The sequence below is a fragment of the Pelodiscus sinensis genome, chromosome 5 (genome assembly GCF_049634645.1).
Source record: "Pelodiscus sinensis isolate JC-2024 chromosome 5, ASM4963464v1, whole genome shotgun sequence".
NCBI lineage: Eukaryota > Metazoa > Chordata > Testudines > Trionychidae > Pelodiscus > Pelodiscus sinensis.
The window spans coordinates 107378979-107398032 of NC_134715.1; the positions used below are offsets into that span (position 1 = coordinate 107378979).

At 43.0% G+C, this 19054-nt stretch overlaps 1 protein-coding gene and 1 non-coding gene across 8 annotated transcripts in view; both read right to left on the reverse strand.

Annotated features, from left to right (window-relative positions):
- The window catches only part of CC2D2A (coiled-coil and C2 domain containing 2A), a 138861-nt gene that overhangs the window by 21193 nt on the left and 98614 nt on the right, over window positions 1-19054 (reverse strand). For 6 of the 7 annotated variants that reach the window (XM_075930704.1, XM_075930702.1, XM_025178410.2 and 3 more), the window contains 3 exons: window positions 16228-16326; window positions 11702-11878; window positions 169-372 (listed from right to left, as the gene is read on the reverse strand). In XM_075930704.1, the coding sequence (XP_075786819.1) occupies window positions 169-372; window positions 11702-11878; window positions 16228-16326 (480 nt within the window). The other variant, XM_075930707.1, reaches the window with a different exon arrangement.
- Window positions 10686-10849, reverse strand: LOC112543696 (U1 spliceosomal RNA). The gene has a single exon (XR_003086910.2). It is a non-coding gene; the product is annotated as a U1 spliceosomal RNA (small nuclear RNA).

The window sequence follows — 19054 nt, forward strand, 5'->3', positions numbered from 1 at the left end:
ATTCATTTGCGTACTTTGTACTACAGATATTCAATATTTCTTTACTTTGTACCCATATATTTCCCCCTTGCAATCTAAGTTTTTGTACAAACATAAAAAATAACGTACGCAGAAAGTCTTATGTTTATATCTTGTAAACTGAACTATCTTTTTGAATAAAATACTTACTGCTGCTGCTTGAGAATTATTAGTATGACCATTAAGTAGCTCCTGTGGTGGGTTCAGAGGTTTGATATATCTGGTAATAAAAACTGTTTTCCCATTTAAGTCGACTACAGTTATCAGGCATTGGCGGCTTGGAAACTTCAATGTACATTCAGCCTGATACTTCTCTGCTGCTTGGAGCAACTTCTCATCTTCCTGGGTATCAAACTTCAAAAGACAGTACAACTTATATAAAAATACTGTTTTAACCATACAATTTGAGCTTAATTCTCCACTACCTTGTAGCCCGTGCCTCTTAATTTACCCCGACAGAAAGTGAAGGCAAAGTCGATGTAAAATTCTGCTCAGATATTTCAAAAACTTACCTTCCACTCTCTTTATGTAGGAGTAAATTTAATTGTAAGGTCATGGAGAATCAGGCTTTTTGTATTTACTCTTATATGCACTCACACATACACATATATGTTGTACATACTTTGTACAGTCTTAACTCACATATTGAAAGTTCAGTGAAAGTTTTGCCAAACTTCATTTTAAATAAAGTAAAATATTATGTCCAACACAAAAGATTTCAACATTGTCTTTATTTATGAAAGGGATGGGGAATTTTCTTTGGGTTGGGGGCCACTGAACCACAGAAAAATCAGTTGGGAACTACAAAATAACCCCCAAGCCTCACTTATAAAAACCCTCAAGGTGGTTTTTGGTGCATATCGGCTTCCACCTGTCAGTTCCACTCCTGAGGAGCTGGCTGCACCTTGCACTGCTGACTCTGATAAAAACAGCAGCATGGGGTGGCAGCCAGCTCCCCAGGAGCTGGTGTATGCCAGGAGCTGGCTTTTAGCTGACTACTGGCACAGACAGTTTTCTGGCCCTGCTCCCAGGAGCCAGCTGCCGCCCTGCGCTGCAGGTTGTGATACAGAACCAGCAGTGCAGGATGGCAGCCAACTCCCCACGGGTGCGGTCAGGAGCCAGCGTATAACCATTATGGTAACCAATGAGCTCATGCTTATCAATTAACCATTTAAACAGTCATACCACTACATCCCTAGTAGTTATCTTTATCGTTTCAATTTAAAATTATAAAATAGTCATTTTGTGAAAAATATTTAACTTACATATTATATCAGCATAAAAGAGTTTTCATGTTTCATACAGTATGCACATGGTCAAACACAGATAAAGAACTGCTGCCACTAAAGGTAGTGGAAAAAATTGCAAAGCAAAAGCAAAATGAATCCTAAATAGTAAACAGCATTATTTGTTGACTAATTTTAAAAATCACATATATTGTACCTTCTTAAGAATTTCATTCATCTAGAGAGAGATTTAGGAAGGCCAAAAAGAAAAAAAAAGATGATAAATAAAAGACAGAAAATGTATTATAAAACAAATTGAGAAGCTTAAAACAATCTATAAACATTTCAAGCAACTTAGCTACAGCAGGAAAGCTAAGAAACATTAACAATGGAAGGGAAATATTCAAGTATTTTTTTCATGTTATATTGAAAAATGTCTATATTAAAGAGGTTTAAAAGAAACAAAAAAGAGGGAGATTGTTTACAACCAAAATTATGTACCCAGAATGTAGCTTTTATAAAACCACAACTGAAAGAATTAGAAAAGGAAAAATCCATACCACTTTAGTAGTGAAGCAGATTTTTCTTTTACACAAATAAAGGTTTCTTTTAGGTTTAATTTCCATAAATGAATTTAGTGTTCATGAGAAAAGAGCTGCCAACTGACTTCTCCCAACTGATCCAGAAAAAATGGGAACAGCATGGAGAATTCTACCCTTTCGGATACTGTCCCATAAATGAGTCTCAACTATAATGTGGCAGGACTTTCAGAGTCTACTTTAGACTTGACCCTTCAATCTTTGCTCTCTCAGTTAAGACTGACAATTATGCTGGTGGTATGTGATTTGGATACCTATTCAAAAGGAACTGGACTCCATGCAATTAATATAGATCACCAATCATTGGTAATTTTCCCCCTCCCTGACCCCGTGCTGAATTGAGCTGGACTTGTCATGATAACCTCTAAGGCAGGACACTATGGCCTTCAAAATCAGTAAGCACTGAATCAGGCCCTACATTCCATTTGCAATACTTTGAGCTATCTAGTGCTCCTTTATACACATTCTGAACGTGAAACATTTGAAATATGTAGAAATTACACTACATTTTCAGGAGTTGTTTTCAATATAAAATGCAGTTGTGGTTCTTTTATTTGGTCAAGAATATTAGAAGACCAAGCACATGAAAATGTATGAACTTGGCATACTCTGTTATATAAAAAAATAATAAAATGTATACTGTATTCTATCGAATAATCTAATTTTTAATTTGTTCCTTTCCTCCTGAGCCTCTTCCAACATTTTAGATTATGTTATTCTTTTTCATTTATTATCCCACCCTTTTAAAATTGGATTATATGAAACCATCCAGAATATTTGTTAAAATAATGTTCTAGTTTGCCTTGGTCTAAGTCAAATCACATTGTAAATATAAAAGTTTTTGTTCACTAACTAATAGATACAATATTTAAATCAGCTTAGATATTTAAATAGACTCAAAAGGCAGATGCAACTGATTAAAGTCTAGCTTGGCTGAAGTCAATGATAAAACTTCCACTAACTTCAGTGAGGCCAGAAATACATCCCCATCCTCTATTTTTCAGATATATTTAATTATTCAAATATTAGCAAACAGAAAATCTACACTGAGTTACCTTACCTCAGTAGCATTTCTCTCTTGTAGTATTAGTTATAATACATTTTTGTGGCATGAAGTAATTATTCTACAATTCAGTTTTGACAGTTAGTGTTCTCTGACACTGAGAAAAGGATTCTTACATTCTATCTTTGTCTATCTGTTCTTTATGCCTGATAAAGTCTTTGCAGCATCTTCACACTGGATGATATTTCATTCCCTTTCTAGCTCTTACATCTGGAATTCTGACAAGGGCCAACTAGCTAAAACTATCTGTGTAATCAAAAAAAAAAACAAATGCAGTCAGTCAGACCTAAAGGACTTATCAAGAAAGTAAATTTTTATTTTACATAAAATGTTCAATTTGATTTGTAACAATGTTCTAAACACAGCCCCAACATTTCAGAATTTCATAATTACCATCAGAATAATAGGTGCTATTTTGGTAATTTGCCATGTAAATTTACTATGTGCACACAATTAGACTATTTGGCCACAATTTCTTTTAATAACAGAAATATCAACATTCATAACTATATAGTCTGTGATATTTCACAATGAACTCTTAATTTCATTTATCAAGAAATACCTTCAGAAAGAAATTTATTTGTATTGTAAAAGGAAGTTACTCACCTTGTGTAGTAACAAAGATTCTTTGAGACGTGTGTCTCCATGGGCGCTCCACTGTTGGTGTCAGGTCATCCCAGCACCACAGATTAGAATTTTTCTAGCAGTATCTGGTCAGGTTGCGCATGCATGGCTGGTGGTGTGTGCCATTCATGTCTTTGCAGTTTGTGCGCATGGCCCGACTCCTTGCAGTTTCTTTGTGTACGCCCGATCGGGCCAAGTTTAATCTGAAGAAGAGGGGAAGAAGGGTGGGTTGTGGACACACATTTCAAAGAACCGTCATTACTGCACAAGGTGCGTAACTTCCTTTTCTTTGAGTGATGTCCCCGCGAGTGCTCCACTGTTGGTGACTACAAGGCAGTACTCAGATAGATGGTAGGTGGGCTTCAGATGTAACGTTTATGAGCAGTGGAAAGTACTGCTTTGGCAAATGATGAGCTCATATCTGATCGTGTTGAGATTGCATAATGTCTCTTGAAAGTATGGTTGGACAACCATGTGGCTACGCAGCAAACATCATTAAGTAATACTCCCTTACAAGGCTGCTGATGCTGTGGTGCTCAGGGAGTGGTCTGTTTTGAAGAGAGTAGCAGTGGACGATGCATGACGCTATAATTCTGGAAATGCACAGAGATGAAACTGGTGTTCCCTGAGAGCACTCAGCAATTGAAGCAAACAGGGTCTGTGATTTACCAAAGGTTCGTGTCTGTTCAATATAGAAAGAAAGCGCTCTCCGAACGTCCAGGGTATGTAAGATAGCATCCTCTCATGAAGCATGAGGCTTTGGATAAACCATGGGGAGAACAATAGGTTAATTGATGTGGAAAATGGAGCATACTTTGGGCAAAAAGGATGGGTCAGGATGAAGTATGACCGTGTCTCTATGGAATATCATGTAGGGAGATGCCACTGTTAGGACAGCAAGTTCACTAACTCTCCTTCTGATGTGATTGCTACTAAGAATTAGGGATGTAAGTGACTAGTTGACTAGTCAACTATCCGATAAGCTCCCCCCAGTCACTTGCTGCCTCTATGAGCAAGTGGCTGCAAAGAGAAAGAAGCAGCAAAGGACGGGGAGGGGAAAGCAGGAACTGGTGCTAAGGGGAGCCGGCTTAAAAGCCAGTTCCCCCCAGCATTGTTTCCATGGGGGAGAGGGGAGACTGGGCACGAGCCGGGAATCAGCTGATTCCTGGCTTGCATGCAGTCCCAGACGCTGCACCTCTGCTTTCAAAAGGCAAAGGTGCAGTGGGGAGCCCAGGCTCAAGCCGGAACAGTTGATTCCCGGCTTGCGCCTGGTCCCCCACCACTGAGCCTCTGCCTGGCATCTCTTAATACATTTAAAAGGCTGAACCGCAGCGGAGTTAGCTCCTGGGACTGGGAGTTAACCCAGCTGTAGCTCTACAGTGTCTCTCCCTTATAGACTAATCAAGTAATCGATGAAAATTCCATCAACTTCTTGATTAGCTGATAAAACTCAATTTAACATCCCTACTAAGAATACATTTTTCATAGTTAACAGGAGAATAGGGAAGTCGCCAAAGGTTCAAAGGGTGGTCTGGTTAATGTATTGAGTACCAGCTCCAGGTTCCAAGTTGGATGATAGTGGCCCATGTGGAGGATTAAGATTGTGAAGGCCTTTCAGGAACCTTCTTGTAATGGGATGTGCGAAGACCGAGAACCCATCAATTGGTGGGTGAAATGCTATCAAGGCTGCTAAGTGAACTCTGAGAAAGGGAACTGATAGCCCTTGTTGTTTCCAATGTAAGATGTAATCGAGGATCATATGAAGAGGTGCAGAAGATGGGTCAATCTGATTGCTCCCACATCAGGCTGCAAAACACTTCCACTTGCATAAGTAAGTTCTTCGAGAGGGCTGGAGTCTACTGTGGAGCAGAATGTCCTCTACTTGTTCTGAGCATAGCCTCTCAGTCTCAGAAAATCAGAGAGGAGCCATTTGGTTTAGCATTTGCATTTGCGGGAGGAGAAAAATGTCCTTGTTCTGGGAGAGGAAGTCTCAGTGATCCAGAAGGGGCTGAAGAGACAGCTAAGAGAGATAGAAAAATCAAATCTGTCTGGCCCAAGAAGGAGCTATCAGAATGACTCGGGCACCATCTGATTTGATCTTTCGGAGGTCCCTCAGAATGAGAGGGATCAGGGAAAAAATGTAGTGGAGGCAATCATCCCATGTGATGAGGAAGGCATCGCCCAACGATTCTGGACCCACGCCTGCTCTGGAACAGTATCTGGGACATTTGGTATTTTGGTCTGATGCAAACAGGTCTATGGGAGGGAAACCTCATCTCCGGAACACATTGTGGAGGACGTGTGAATGGACTTCCCACTCGTGGTCTATTGCAAAGTGTATACTAAGAATATCAGCAGTTGTATTCTTGGCCCCGGAAAGATACGATGCGGTGAGGCTGATGTTGTTGTGGATACACCAGTTCCAAAGGCAGACAGCCTCTGCACAGAGGGATAGAGACCAAGTTCTACCTTGATGATTGATGTAAAACATTGCAACAAAGTAAGGACCACTGGGGGAATGGAAACCTGCTAGTGTATGTGGTGTTTGGACAGTGTGTAAACTGAGGAGAGCCAATGCTGGAGGCAATGAAGTGCAGACGTGTGTGATGGAGCACATATGTCGTGGTGGCCATATGGCCCATGAGCCAGAAGCAGGTTAGTATTGTCACAGTGGGGCTGGACGCCATGATCAAAATCAGGTTTCTTATAGTGTTGAAATGCTGGTTCGAAAGATATGCCTATGCTGTCATGGAATCCAGATGAGCTCTAGAGATTGAGTGGGGCATAAGGTCGATTTTTGCTCATTTATGATGAGGCTGAGAGGTTTGAAGAGCCTCTTGGTAAAAAGAACCATGTCCTTTGTGGCTTGTCAGGAAGGACCTCAGATGAGGCAATTGTCTAGGTATGGAAAAATCGTAATACCATGGTGACATAAATATGCTGTGATGATGGCCAGTCTTTGAGAAGAGATTGTGAGAAGAAAATCCAAAAGGAAGGACTTGGTATTGAAAATGCTCTGAGGTGACTGTAAAACGGAGAAAACTTCTGTGCAATGGGTATATGATCACGTGGAAATAAGCGTCCTGAAGATTGAGGGCTGTGAAACAATCTCCCTTGTCCAGTGCCACGATGATTGATGCGAATGTGATCATTTTGAATTGTTCTTGCGGAGGAATTTGTGTAGCTGACGAAGATCAAGGACAGGTCTCCAACCGCCTGTTCTCTTTTCTGTGAGGAAGTAATAAAAATAAAATCCTCTGTCCTGATATTGCTCAGGTACCCTCTCTATAGGCCCTATGTATGGAATGTGATCTACTTCTTGCTTTAGGAGTTTTTTGTGAGAGGGATCCCTGAAGAGAGACAAGGAGGGTGGGAAGCTTGGAGGGACAGTGGTGAGAGGGATGGTACACTGGCATTGTACCATCTCTAGGACCCAACGGGCCATAGTAATTGATGCCCAAAGGTTGTAAAAGGGCCACAAATGATGGTGGAAGATCATAGCGTGTTTGTAAGGCACTGGTAGAGTGGAGAGGTTGGGCAGGCCCCCAACCAAATCCTCAGACCTGCTGCTTGGAGGATTGTTGAGTGGACAAGTGGGTGTTAGGAGCTCATCTCCTCTGGGTCCTTGTCCTGAAACAACCCTGGTCGAAGGTCTTTGCTGTTGTCTTGGATAGGAGAAATCTTTCTGATAAGGGATGTAGTGCCTCCTGCAGTAGGGAGATGTGTACAGGCCTAAGGTGCGAAAGATAATGTGAGAGTCCTTACTGGAGTGGAGGACCTCATCTGTTTTCCCTGCAAAGAGCTTGTCCTTGTCAAACAGGAGATCCTCGACCATGGTCTGGAGCTCTTTTGGGACTCCTGCGGCTTGTAGCCACGATGTTTGGCGCATCAGGATGGATGTTGCTGTTGCTCTTACTGCCATGTCTGCTGTGTCCAACACCATCTGTATGTAATCCAGGATGTGTGGATTTTAGAATTGGATGTTTTTCATCTGGAAGGTGTTGTATTAGCTCAGTAAATTTTGCGTAGTTGTTGAAATCATGATTGGCAAATAATATGGTATAGTTAGCTTTTTGAAGTTATAATATTGAGGATGAATATATCTTTGTACCAAAAAGGTCATGGCGTTTATGCTCTTTATCATGGGGTAAAGGTCCTATATTAGGGTAGTTTGGATCTGTGGTGTGCACTGTCCACTGCTAGAGAATTGGTGTGTGGATGTGAGAATAGAAAGCCCATGCTCTTAGAAGGGACAAAATACTTTCTGTCAGCCCACCTGTTGGTAAGGGGGTGTCTGAGGCTGGTGTTTACCACACCTCATCAGTAGTCTCATTTATTGGAAGCGCAATCTTCAACTTGGTTGAAGGCTGAAGATTCTTTAGGAGTCAGTGTTGTTTCCCCTGGACTTCAGAAACGGTAACCTTTTGGCTTATAGCAACTCTCTTGAAGAGCTCTTGGAACTGCTTCAAGTCATCTGCTGGTGATGAATCGTCCAGGATGACTGCCTCATCAGGTGAGGAAAACGATCTGTCAGTTAGTGAGGTGTCAGGTTAGTCAGGGTAAACCTCATCAATGATCTGTCCCTCTTCAGTATCTAAATCCTCCATTGGAAAAGGAGGGATATGAGGGCAAGAGGCTGACATTGTTCTATGGGCAGGCATTGAAGGTGCCGTCTAATGGTGTCTCAGTGATGACCAGTGAAGTGTAGGGAACCAATGTGGCGGATAGTGGGGATGATAACACCAGTCCAGGAATCACAGAGAGTGGTGAGGATGTCTATCATCAGGTGCATGTGCCCTAGCAGAAAAAGAGTGCTGACAGGAGAAAACACTCCTATGGCCATCATCAAAGCCATTGTAGTGAGAGAGCACTGATGACCTGGGTGAACGGGCGGACACTCTTGATGATGGAGGTGATGGACATGGGTGCCTTATGGCGGTGTCGTACAGTGATCTGTAATGCAATCCAGGACATGTGGATTTTAGTATTGGATGTTTTTCATCTGGAAAGTGTTGCATTAGCTCAGTCAATTTTGCATAGCTGTTGAAGTCATTATTGTGTGTTTGAAGTCTGGTGCGTGGTACAGAAGTTGGCACTGGCATGTAATGCCTGCATGAGGAAGAATTGTGTTAAAACGCAGCCTTCTCTGATGGTGCCATTGAGGAGGCATTGGTGCCGGTGGTAAGGGCACTGGTTCTGGGCTCAGTGTGTGTGGTAAGGGTGTAGCTGACTTTGACCTTGCCTTTCTTGGTGCCAAAGTTTTGGTTGGTACCTGTGGTGTGGGCAGTGTTGCGGACTTATCTGTTTCCTGGACTTCAGTTGTCTTCAGAGGTCTGTGCTTGCTGCAGTTTCAGTTCCGTGGGAGTATGCGGAATGGGAGTACCCAATGCCAGATGTGCCCGGCTTATCTCCCGTATGGACTCTGGGAGGTAGGGAATAGGCTGGAGAGACCTTTCTCTTTGTGGGTGGCTTTGATGAAGGGGTACTCTTCTGTCTCTTGTGCACTAGCAGATTCTGACTGGCTGTCATCATCTTGGAGTGCTGGAGGCTCCAGATCCTTATTGAAGAGCAACATGCAGAGTCGCAACTCCCTGTCCCTCCATGCTCTGGCCATGAGGCTACAGCAGTGGGTGCATTTCTGGGCAATGTATTCATCTCCCAAGCAACAAATGCAAGAAGAATGCCTGTCAGAGGGCGGCACAGAATCATGACATTCGTCACATTTCTTAAATCCGGGGGCACCTGGCATTTTGTCCAACAGGCTCACCACTCCATTTTTCCTGAGGCAGGTTCGTTTTCTGTCTTCTTTCCCCTTATGTCTTTTTTTTTTAAATAGGGGCAAAATGTCTGGAGAGGCCATAACCGGGCCCTATCTTCTCTGAGTGCTGTTTGTCAGCGGGATTTGATTGATCTATTTACATGAAATAAAGTAACTAACAAGCTAAAGAACAAACAGGGAAATAATTTCCTAACTAACTCTAATATTATTTTCTATCAACAGGCAGCTGAGGATAAGGAGAGGGATCAAGCTCCATCTGCAACTGAGAGTGGTAATAAAGGAAACGAGGGGAGTCAGGCCACACATGCAAATTGGTATGCCACTCATGCCACCCACCGCACATGCGCGACCCAATCAGATACTGCTAGGAAACTTCCGATCTGCGCTAGGACAACCCGACACCAACACTCTTGAAGAACTATTTTTCATTCTAACAAATATTGGTGACAGCTCTCTCTCTCTCTCTCTCTATATATATATATAATTCATTTTCTTTCTTAAAGCTTATTTCTTTTTGTAATGAATTATTATATATAGAACTGTGGAAGTAATCTGGTATGTTAAGACTGTTGTTAAAATCTTTACAACTCCATACAGCTCATTTACATTACTAATGTGCCATGTCACTAGACTAATTAACCTTAAATAGATCCATGAAAAAACAAAACTTTTTTTTTCCTTTGTTTTTCAGGGTGCTATACTGCAACAAGTCTCATAGCAATCTGGATCATGATCAGTACTGAATAAAAAATCTGAAATTATAAATTACAAGACTATAATTCCATAACAGAGGACTCTTTAGTTTATGCAATTACTAGTACTCTAAAAAAGGAATGATATCTTCAGAGTTCAAAATTTGCTTACATTTAATTTTGTATAATACATAGATACAATCCCCCCTCCCCAACTCCTCTTCAAAAAAACTGTTCTTGGAGCAGTTAAGTCCAAAGCAAAATATGAGCAACAGCTGTTTGTACAGAAGCAACATGGGTAAATCCTGATTGACTGTATCTCAGAGTATGTCTACACAGCAAAAGCTGTGAATAAAATAACATGGCCAAGCAAGGTTGAATCCAGCTAACGTGAATAGCAGCTGCAGTGAAGAGAGCACATCATGGGCAGTACATGCTTAAATGCGCATTAGGTATGTAAGTCATCTCACTATCCCACTCTGAAACTTGTGTTGTACTGTCTTTACTGTTAGTTTTATCTACATAAAATATGCCTGGATAGGCTAGTTTTCGCTGTGTAGACATATCTTCCGAATTAATTGCATAAGGGTACAAGAAGTAACAAGAGATTTGGGGGGGGGTGGTTTCTCTTGAACACAGACTCTTTTTGTTGTTGTACAATCATGTCCTTTTTTTATTTAAAGCTAGAGGAAAGAGTGAACACAGTCCCTCACTACAACAAATTATGCAGTCGAGTTTCCCTCATTTGGGAAAAATCACATGGATCAGCACACCCACAGTATAATGGATGAGCTGCACCCTAGGAAAATGACCTAAATGTTCATGGTACCTCCACTGCCAGGTAGTTTGGTGAAGGAGGTTCAAAATATTATTTTCAAAAGATTTACAGAACAGGAAGTGGCATTAAGTATGACATATGAATGGCATAATATAACTAGTGAACTAATTAGAGAGAGAGGAGATAGAAAAAAATTCCAATATTCATTTCAAGTTTTGAATTATTTCACTTTGCATTCCTTTTTGTGTTCACTTTCCACAAATACTAGTGTGATGAAGTTTTACTAGCAAGAATGCTTGTGGGAAGCAAATGTTAAGCTTGTTCAGATATTTATGGAATATTCAAATACTTATGGAATGTGAGAAAAACATACAATTTGAATTATAAATTCAAACTCAACCAAACAAGACAGCTCAACGATGACTAAGAAGCCAGATATGTTATTACACTCACAAAAATTACATTTAATTATGAATAACAAATACATGAGAGAAAACAGATCTGCACAGTCTGTGAAGACAAAAAAAGATTAAATTAAATAAAATTTACATCTAAAATTATTCACTCAGATCTATTATATAATACATCTCCAAAATTTGCCTGTGTGTTTGAATATCCATAAAAAAACAAATTCTGTTAAAGACAAAAAAGATAACAAATATTTGATTCTAGTTTAAAAACAAAATTGTTAAGAGTATTACTTTTAAAATATATAAAAAATACAAGTCCTCAGAAACAATATCTAGTATTGATCAGTTAAAAATTACTGAATCGAGTTTATTTAAGTGCAGGAAATTTAGTTACACTGTAAATATGGAACAGTCAACATCTGTATCCATGTTATACACCTATGAAAATTACTTGTTTATACTCACATTAAGAATCATGTCACCAAAAACAAAATTTGAAATGTGTTAGTTACCTTTTCTCGAACTGGATCTCCAGGAATAAGCTGTGGTTCAATAGTAATAAACAGTGTTATGTAGGATCCCTCACTCGGACTTCGGACAGAATCATAACCTCTCTCATTTCCTAGGTTCTTTTCTTTACTGTAGCCAAGAAGTATTGGAGGGATATCTATCTTAAAAGTACCATCAATCTATGAAATAGAGAAATATTAAGCCATTCACATTGATCATAACAAAAAATAATAATGTTCAAAAGGAAACAATGCTTCCCCAAGTTTTAGCACTAAGAGAGGCTGAGTCAGCAATGCCAACACTTTCCTAATTTTGCCACTTGCATCCAGAGAGAGAACCCAACCTTGGATGCTTCTACCAGATCCTGGTATAGATTTTCAGAGACTGTTGTCTGCATCTTTGTCACAGAAAATCAGGATGGTGAAACCATCCAGTACGAAAGATGCCTACAAAGCTGCAAAGCATCCATGCAGAAGAAGACTTTATTAAAAACATGCCTATAGACACCTCTAAATTTGAGGAAAACAACCAGTGCCAAACGTGCAAAGTGTAACCTCCAAGAAGCTGAATGAGATTTAGGGGAAAAGATGAATGGAGTGAAGATGAAAGTTTGAAACTATTGTAGGTAAGTACTTGGAGAAGGTCTGAGAGTCACATTATCCTTATGGAATGTAGTCTAAGGAAGTCCTGTAATTAACACGTGGGTCTTGCTCACCCTCCAAACAAAAATAATAAATACCCCCAAAAGTTATCTCAATAGAAAGGCAGTATCAGTAACAAGTTGCTTAAGGACCAAATGGGGGCTTCTTTACGGCCAGCAGCATGATGTTAATGACCATAACTGGGTATACCTTTCAGAAATATAGTTATTGTTGGGTGAGAAAATATATAATGTGAAGCTGAACTAGAGAGTGATAGGTTAGTATCATAATTAAGTGGATCATAAAGAGCTGGTTGGGAACCCTCACCACTTTAAGATTAGTAAATATTTCAGAATACTAGCAATAGAGTTTCAGCAGCCCAGATAAAAAAAATCATTTTTACTTGGCTCTATATGTCAGACTTCTAGAAGATCTTCCTGATTTAAATCAGACTTATAGAATCATAGAGCTAGAAGAGAGCTCAGGAGGTCATCAAGTCCAGCCCCCTGCCAAAGGCAGGACCAATCCCAACTCAATCAACACAGCCAGGGCTTTGTTAAGCCGAGACTTAAACACCTCTAGGGGAGATTCTACCACCTCCCTAGGTAACCCATTCCAGTGCTTCACCACCCTCCTAGTGAAATAGTTTTTCCTAATATCCAACCTACACCTCTCCCACTATAACTTGAGACCTTTGCTACTTGTTCTGTCATCCATCACTGCTGTGAACAGCTTTTCTCCCTCCTCTTTGGAACCTCCCTTCAGGAAGCTGAAGGCTGGTATCAAATCCTCCCCTCACACTTCTCTTCTGCAGACTAAACAAACACAAATCTCTCAGTCTCTCCTCATAGGTCATGTGCTCCAGCCCCCTAATCATTTTGGTCACCCTTCACTGGACCCTCTTCAATGCATCCACATCCTTTCTATAGTGGGGGGGGCCCAGAACCGGACACAACAGATGTGGCCTCACCAGAGCGGAATAAAGGGGAATAATCACTTCTCTGGATCTGCTGGCAATGCTCCTCCTAATGAATCCTAATATGCCATTAGACTTCTTGGCTACAAGGGAACACCGTTGACTCATATCCAGCTTCTCATCCACTGTAATCCCCAGGTCATTTTCTGCAGAACTGCTACTTAGCCATTCAGTCCCCAGCCTGTAACAATGCTTGGGATTCTTCCATCCCATGTGCAGGACTCTACACTTGTCCTTGTTGAACCTCATCAAATTTCTTTTGCCCCAATCCTCTAATCTGTCCAGGTCACTCTGGACCCTATGCCTGCCCTCCAGCTTATCTACCTGTCCCCCTAGTTTAGTGTTGCAAACCTGTTGTGGGTGCAATCCATCCCCTCATCCAGGTCATTAATAAAGATGTTGAACAAAACACTTCAGAAGAGACATTTCTGTCCACAAGGCTCAGCCAGCTAACTTTCATGCAGTCTGATGTGGGCATGAAGGATCTATATGAAGGACCTGCTCCTTCTCCTGAGAAATAATGCCTGATAGATGTGGCCGTGTGATTGGAGGCTGTGATGACAGTCATATCAACTCCTGTACACAGCTTTACAAGCACACTTCAGTCCCTTTAAATGACTTAAACTAGCTCAAAGGCATAATAAAATTTCTAATTAATAACAAAATGGATAAGCTCATGGGGTATGTCTACACTACAGCGCTTATTCGAACTAACTTAGTTTGAATTAGTTAATTCGAACTAAGCTAATTCGAACTAACGCATCCAGACTAAAAAACTAGTTCGAATTAGCATTTTGCTAATTCGAACTAGCATGTCCACATTAAGTGGACCCTGAACCGGGCTTAAGGATGGCTGGAAGTAGTGCCGGCAGGGCATCAGATAAGGACTTAGAGCGTGGAGCTGCTGCCTCAGGCTAGCCAAGGGCTGTGCTTAAAGGGACCCGACCCCCACCCCGGACAGACAGTTCTCAGGGGTGCCCCGCTTGCAAAGCAGTCCTGGCTTGGTGTGCCCTGAGTTCCCACACTGGGCACATCACAGCACTCGGCCATCAGACCGGCTGCACTTGCCGCAGGCTGCCATCTGGGGAGAGGGGGTAATTGGGGGGCTGCAGGAGAGCTTCCACCCCCAGAAGCCCACAGAGCCAGCCCAGTCCTCCCCATCAGGGGCTTGTACCCCATTCCTCCCTCACCTCCTTCCACTTACCCTTCCCTAGCCCCCCTTCCTGATGTACAAAATGAAGAAAATGTGTGGTCAAAAATAGAATCTCTCTTTATTGAACAAAACTCGGGGAGACTGGGAAAAGGAGGAGGGAGAGGGGAAGAGAGAGGGTGGGAGAGGGGAAGAGAGAGGTGGGAGAGGGGAGGGCAACTAAAATGATCAGAGGTTTGGAAGAGGTCCCATATGAAGAGAGGCTAAAGAGACTGGGACTTTTCAGTTTAGAAAAGAGGAGACTGAGGTCAGGATAGAGGGGACAGGATAGAGGTCTATAAAAGCATGAGTGGGGTGGAGAGGGTGCATCAAGAAAAGTTCTTCATTAGTTCCCATAATAGAAGGACTAGAGGACACCAAAGGAAAGGAATGGGTAGCAGGCTTCAAACTAGTAACAGAAAGTTGTTCTTCACAAAGCAAAGAGTCAACCTGTGGAACTCCTTGCTGCAGGAGGCTGTGAAGGCTAGAACTAGAACAGAGTTTAAAGAGAAGTGAGATAAAGTCATGGAGGTTGGGTCCATGGAGTGGTATTAGCCAGGGGGTAGGAGTGGTATCCCTGCCCAAAGTTTGTGGAAGGCTGGAGAGGGATGGCACGAGACAAATGGCTTGGTCACTGTCGTCGGTCCATCCCCTCCTCCCTAGGGTTGGCCGCTGTCAGCAGACCGGCTACTGGGCTAGATGGACCTTTGGTCTGACCCAGTACGGCCATTGTAAGCTCAGGGCTCAGGATCAGGGTCTCAGTAGACCACCTTGATTTTCATGCACACCTGCTCCTGGCTGGCCAGGCTGGCAGCTCTCCTGCCCTAGACAGCCACTTTCCTGTGCCTAGTGTGGAGGTCGTGGACAAGGTCCACGATGTCCGCACTAGACCAGTCGGGTGCCCACCTCTTGTGGTCCCGGGCAAGCTCCCGGGAGCTGCCAGCCTGGTCCCGGGAAGGGGGGAGCTGGGGGGTATCGGGTGGCTGGCTTGAGCAGTGCCAGGTGCAGGGTCTGCTAGCTGGGTGCTGGCAGGCTTGCATCTGGCACGGGCACCGTAGCCAGCCCGTGCCCCTTTAAGGGGTCCGGGGCCGGGAGGGGGGCAATAGAGTTTCCCTGGTGTTGGCCAGTCCACTTTTCTGAGGACTCTGGGGAGTAGTGAATCAGTAGAATAGCATGTATCACATCCCTCTTCCAAGGATTCAGGAATACAGACAGAAAGAAACCCAGACTCATCACTCTAATGAATCAAAATAATTGGAACTTTTTTTGCATACTGGTAGCACAGATATCTGCAGTGGGAAGTCACACTCGACTAAAATTGTTTGAAGACAGAATCTTTGTGATTGACAGCACACTTCCTGCAGAGACAGTCTGCTGGGTTTTTCCTTAATGTTTAAGTGTTGAGCTACTGAATAACCTGATGCTATATGTAACACTTTCAGAGATGAACTGCCTCCTGACAGAGAGGAAATGCTCTTGTTCTGCCTTATTTGTTGACACAGGAATGACATATTGTTGACAGAGAAGTGATGCAGTATTGTATTTTCAGGACCCACATAGTAACTCCCTGGAGGTATTCAATGCAAGAGAGGAATCATATATAACAAGTATAGTTAGGAGGTAATGGCATCAATGTCATCAAAAATACAGGAGATAGATCGGCTGTTCAAGTACAGGCATCTTCCAAAGCTAAAATTCATACTTCCGTTTACTGATGCTTACCCTTGTTTGAAAGTATATGGTAGAAAATGGAATCCGAACACATCCCAGCCAATGTCTCTCCACGCGAGTGTAGATTCCACTTCCTCTTTCACGATCGTCCTAGAAAATAGTTGCAAAACGGATACTATATTAACAGTACGGTGTACACAACTTTACAAGCAGACTTCATTCCCTTTAAGTGACTTAAACTGGCTCAATGGCTTAATTGAGTTATTAACATTTCTAATTAATAATGGATTTTTATTAACTTTGGGTATGTCTATACTACAGTGTTATTTCGAAAGTTATTTCGAAGTAACTTATTTCGAAATAACGCGTCTACACACAAAATGCATTTCAAAATAGCAATTTGCTATTTCAAATTAGTGTGTCTACACTGAGTAGACTCTGAATCGCATTTACCAGTTCCAGCAGTGCACCAGGTCAGGACTTACTGTGTGGGGCTGATGCCTGAGGCTATGTGAGGTCTGTGCTTAAAGGGACTCCCCAGACAGCCAGTTCTCAGGTTTCCCTGCTTGCTTGTCTGCCTCGATGAGGGACAGCAAAGCATTTTGTCTCGGCGTGCTCTGGTTGCCCTCACTCGGGACACCACAGCACTCTGCAACATGGAGCCAGAGCTGCCCCTAGGCACTCTGGTGCTTCTCGTGGACGCGTTGCTGCGAGCCTGGCTGCACTTTCTGCAGGCTGCCATCCGGGAGGTCCATCAGGGGGCTGTCAGTATCCAGGAAGCCCTGCGGGAGAGCTTCCACCCTGAGGGGCACTAAGAGCCTCCCTGGTCTGCCCCACTGGGGGCTTGTGCCTCATTCCTCCCTCACGTCCTTCCACTTACCTCTCCCTAACCCTCCTTCCTGATGTTAAATAAAATACATGTATTTTCATGAACACAAACTCTCTTTATTTAACAAAACTGGGGGGGAGGGAATGAAACTCTGGTGAGACTGGGGAAAGGAGGCGGGAGAGGGGAAAAAAGAGGGTGGAAGAGGGGAGGGGGAAACCTGGGAGGAGGGAGCTGGAAGGGGGAAGCAAGGGGAAGAAGGGGGAGGGGAAGCTCAGGATTGGGGGTCTCACCGGACCAATTTGATTGTCATGCAATCCTGCTCCTGAGTTCGCATATGGCCTTTGGTGGCCAGGCTGGCAGCTCTCCTGCCATAGATGGCCGCATTCCTCCGTCTAGTGCAGAGATTATGGACGTTTGGGGCATCCCCCCCACACCTGAATAAGGTCCATGATCTCCACCCTAGACCAGGAAGGTGCCCACCTTCTCCGGGACCTGGCAGGCTTCTGGGAGGTGGCAGACCGCTCCCTGGGAGCAGTGGAGGGCTGGCTGCCAGTGGCTTGCTGGCTCATGTTTGGGGCCACTGGGTCAGGGGCTGTGACTGCTGGCTCTGGGCTGGCAGGCTTCGAGTTGGCACAGACACTGTGGCCAGAGTCTACCCCTTTAAGGGCTCGGGGGAGGGGGGGAAGTGTACTTGGTTGAGGCTGGAGTGGCTACCAGGGAACCCTGGGAAGGCTGGAGGCCCCCTATTTCAAAATAAGTGTCTACACAGCACTTATTTTGAAATAGCTATTTCAAATTTGGCATTATTCCTTGTAGAATGAGGTTTACCAAATTCGATGTAAGTGCTCTGCTATTTTGAATTTATTTCGAAATAGCGGTTTGGCTGTGTAGATGTTAGGAAAGTTATTTTGAAATAAGGGCTGTTATTTCAAAATAACTTTGCTGTGTAGACATAGCCTCTGTTACAAATACTGGTTAAACTATTAATTATTATAAATATTAAGAATAATTATCAATAATAATAATAATCTTTTTTGGAAGCATCCAAATGCGCTACATACTGTGCAAACACAAACATAGGAATGACCATTGCTACAATGAGCTTATGTTGTAAGGCTCTAGATATGCAATCAGCTAAATGCAAGAAGACCCCTGTGTCTGCACAGAGCTCTATTAGCTTCAGGGAGTTGTCTAAGAAAAGCACATTAAGCTCCAGTCCTGTAATGAAAAAGATTCAATTAGTGTTAAAGAAGATTTCTGGATTGACCAAGTTGATAAGAGAGTAAATAATAAAACAGAAAAATGAACAGAGATGTTGCTTTGTGGAACTGCATGTTCATGTTTCCTTATATGTAAAGTCACAGATTTACATTTGTTTAGCCAGACACATAACTAGCCTGTGTGTGCCTTTAGAAGACTTGCAGTTGGTATCGAGCTGAATAGGCATAAAAGAGGTAATGGATCTGTGTATGGAAAGTGTGCACACTAGGATACTTCAGCATGTGTCCATGGATTCATCAGCACCCACAGGAGAAATTAAGCTTAAGGGTGCCAAACCTGAGTGATGATGTGACCAGTGTTCCCGCAAAGATTTTCCATCTGTGAGCGGAGTGAATTTTGTCTTGTGCACCAAATATTAATGTTGTGCACTTGTTCAGATGTGTGCCACCATTGGCACATTCCCTTGCAGCCACTTCCTACCCTGCAGCTGGGCCCCAGGGAGCTCAGATAAGCTTTGGGCTGGACCCTGGGAACTAGCATCTCAGCAACAGTGGTCCCATGTCTCTTCTCGAGCAGCTGGGACCACAGCCCAGGGAGATTCCTCGCCTGGTCTAATGCAATAGGCTGTGGAAAAGGTGATTTTCAGCCCCTCCTGGTGACTCACACTTTAGCCTGAGGGGCTGCCTTGAGCCAAATGACTTGGGGAAGTTCTTTGATTTTCCCCGGGGGCGGGGTGTGTGTGTGAGTGTGAGTGTGAGAGAGAGAGACAGCCCCTGGCCAGAGCTGCGAGGGGTGCTGCCGGGGGAAGATATGAGAGAGCATGGGACC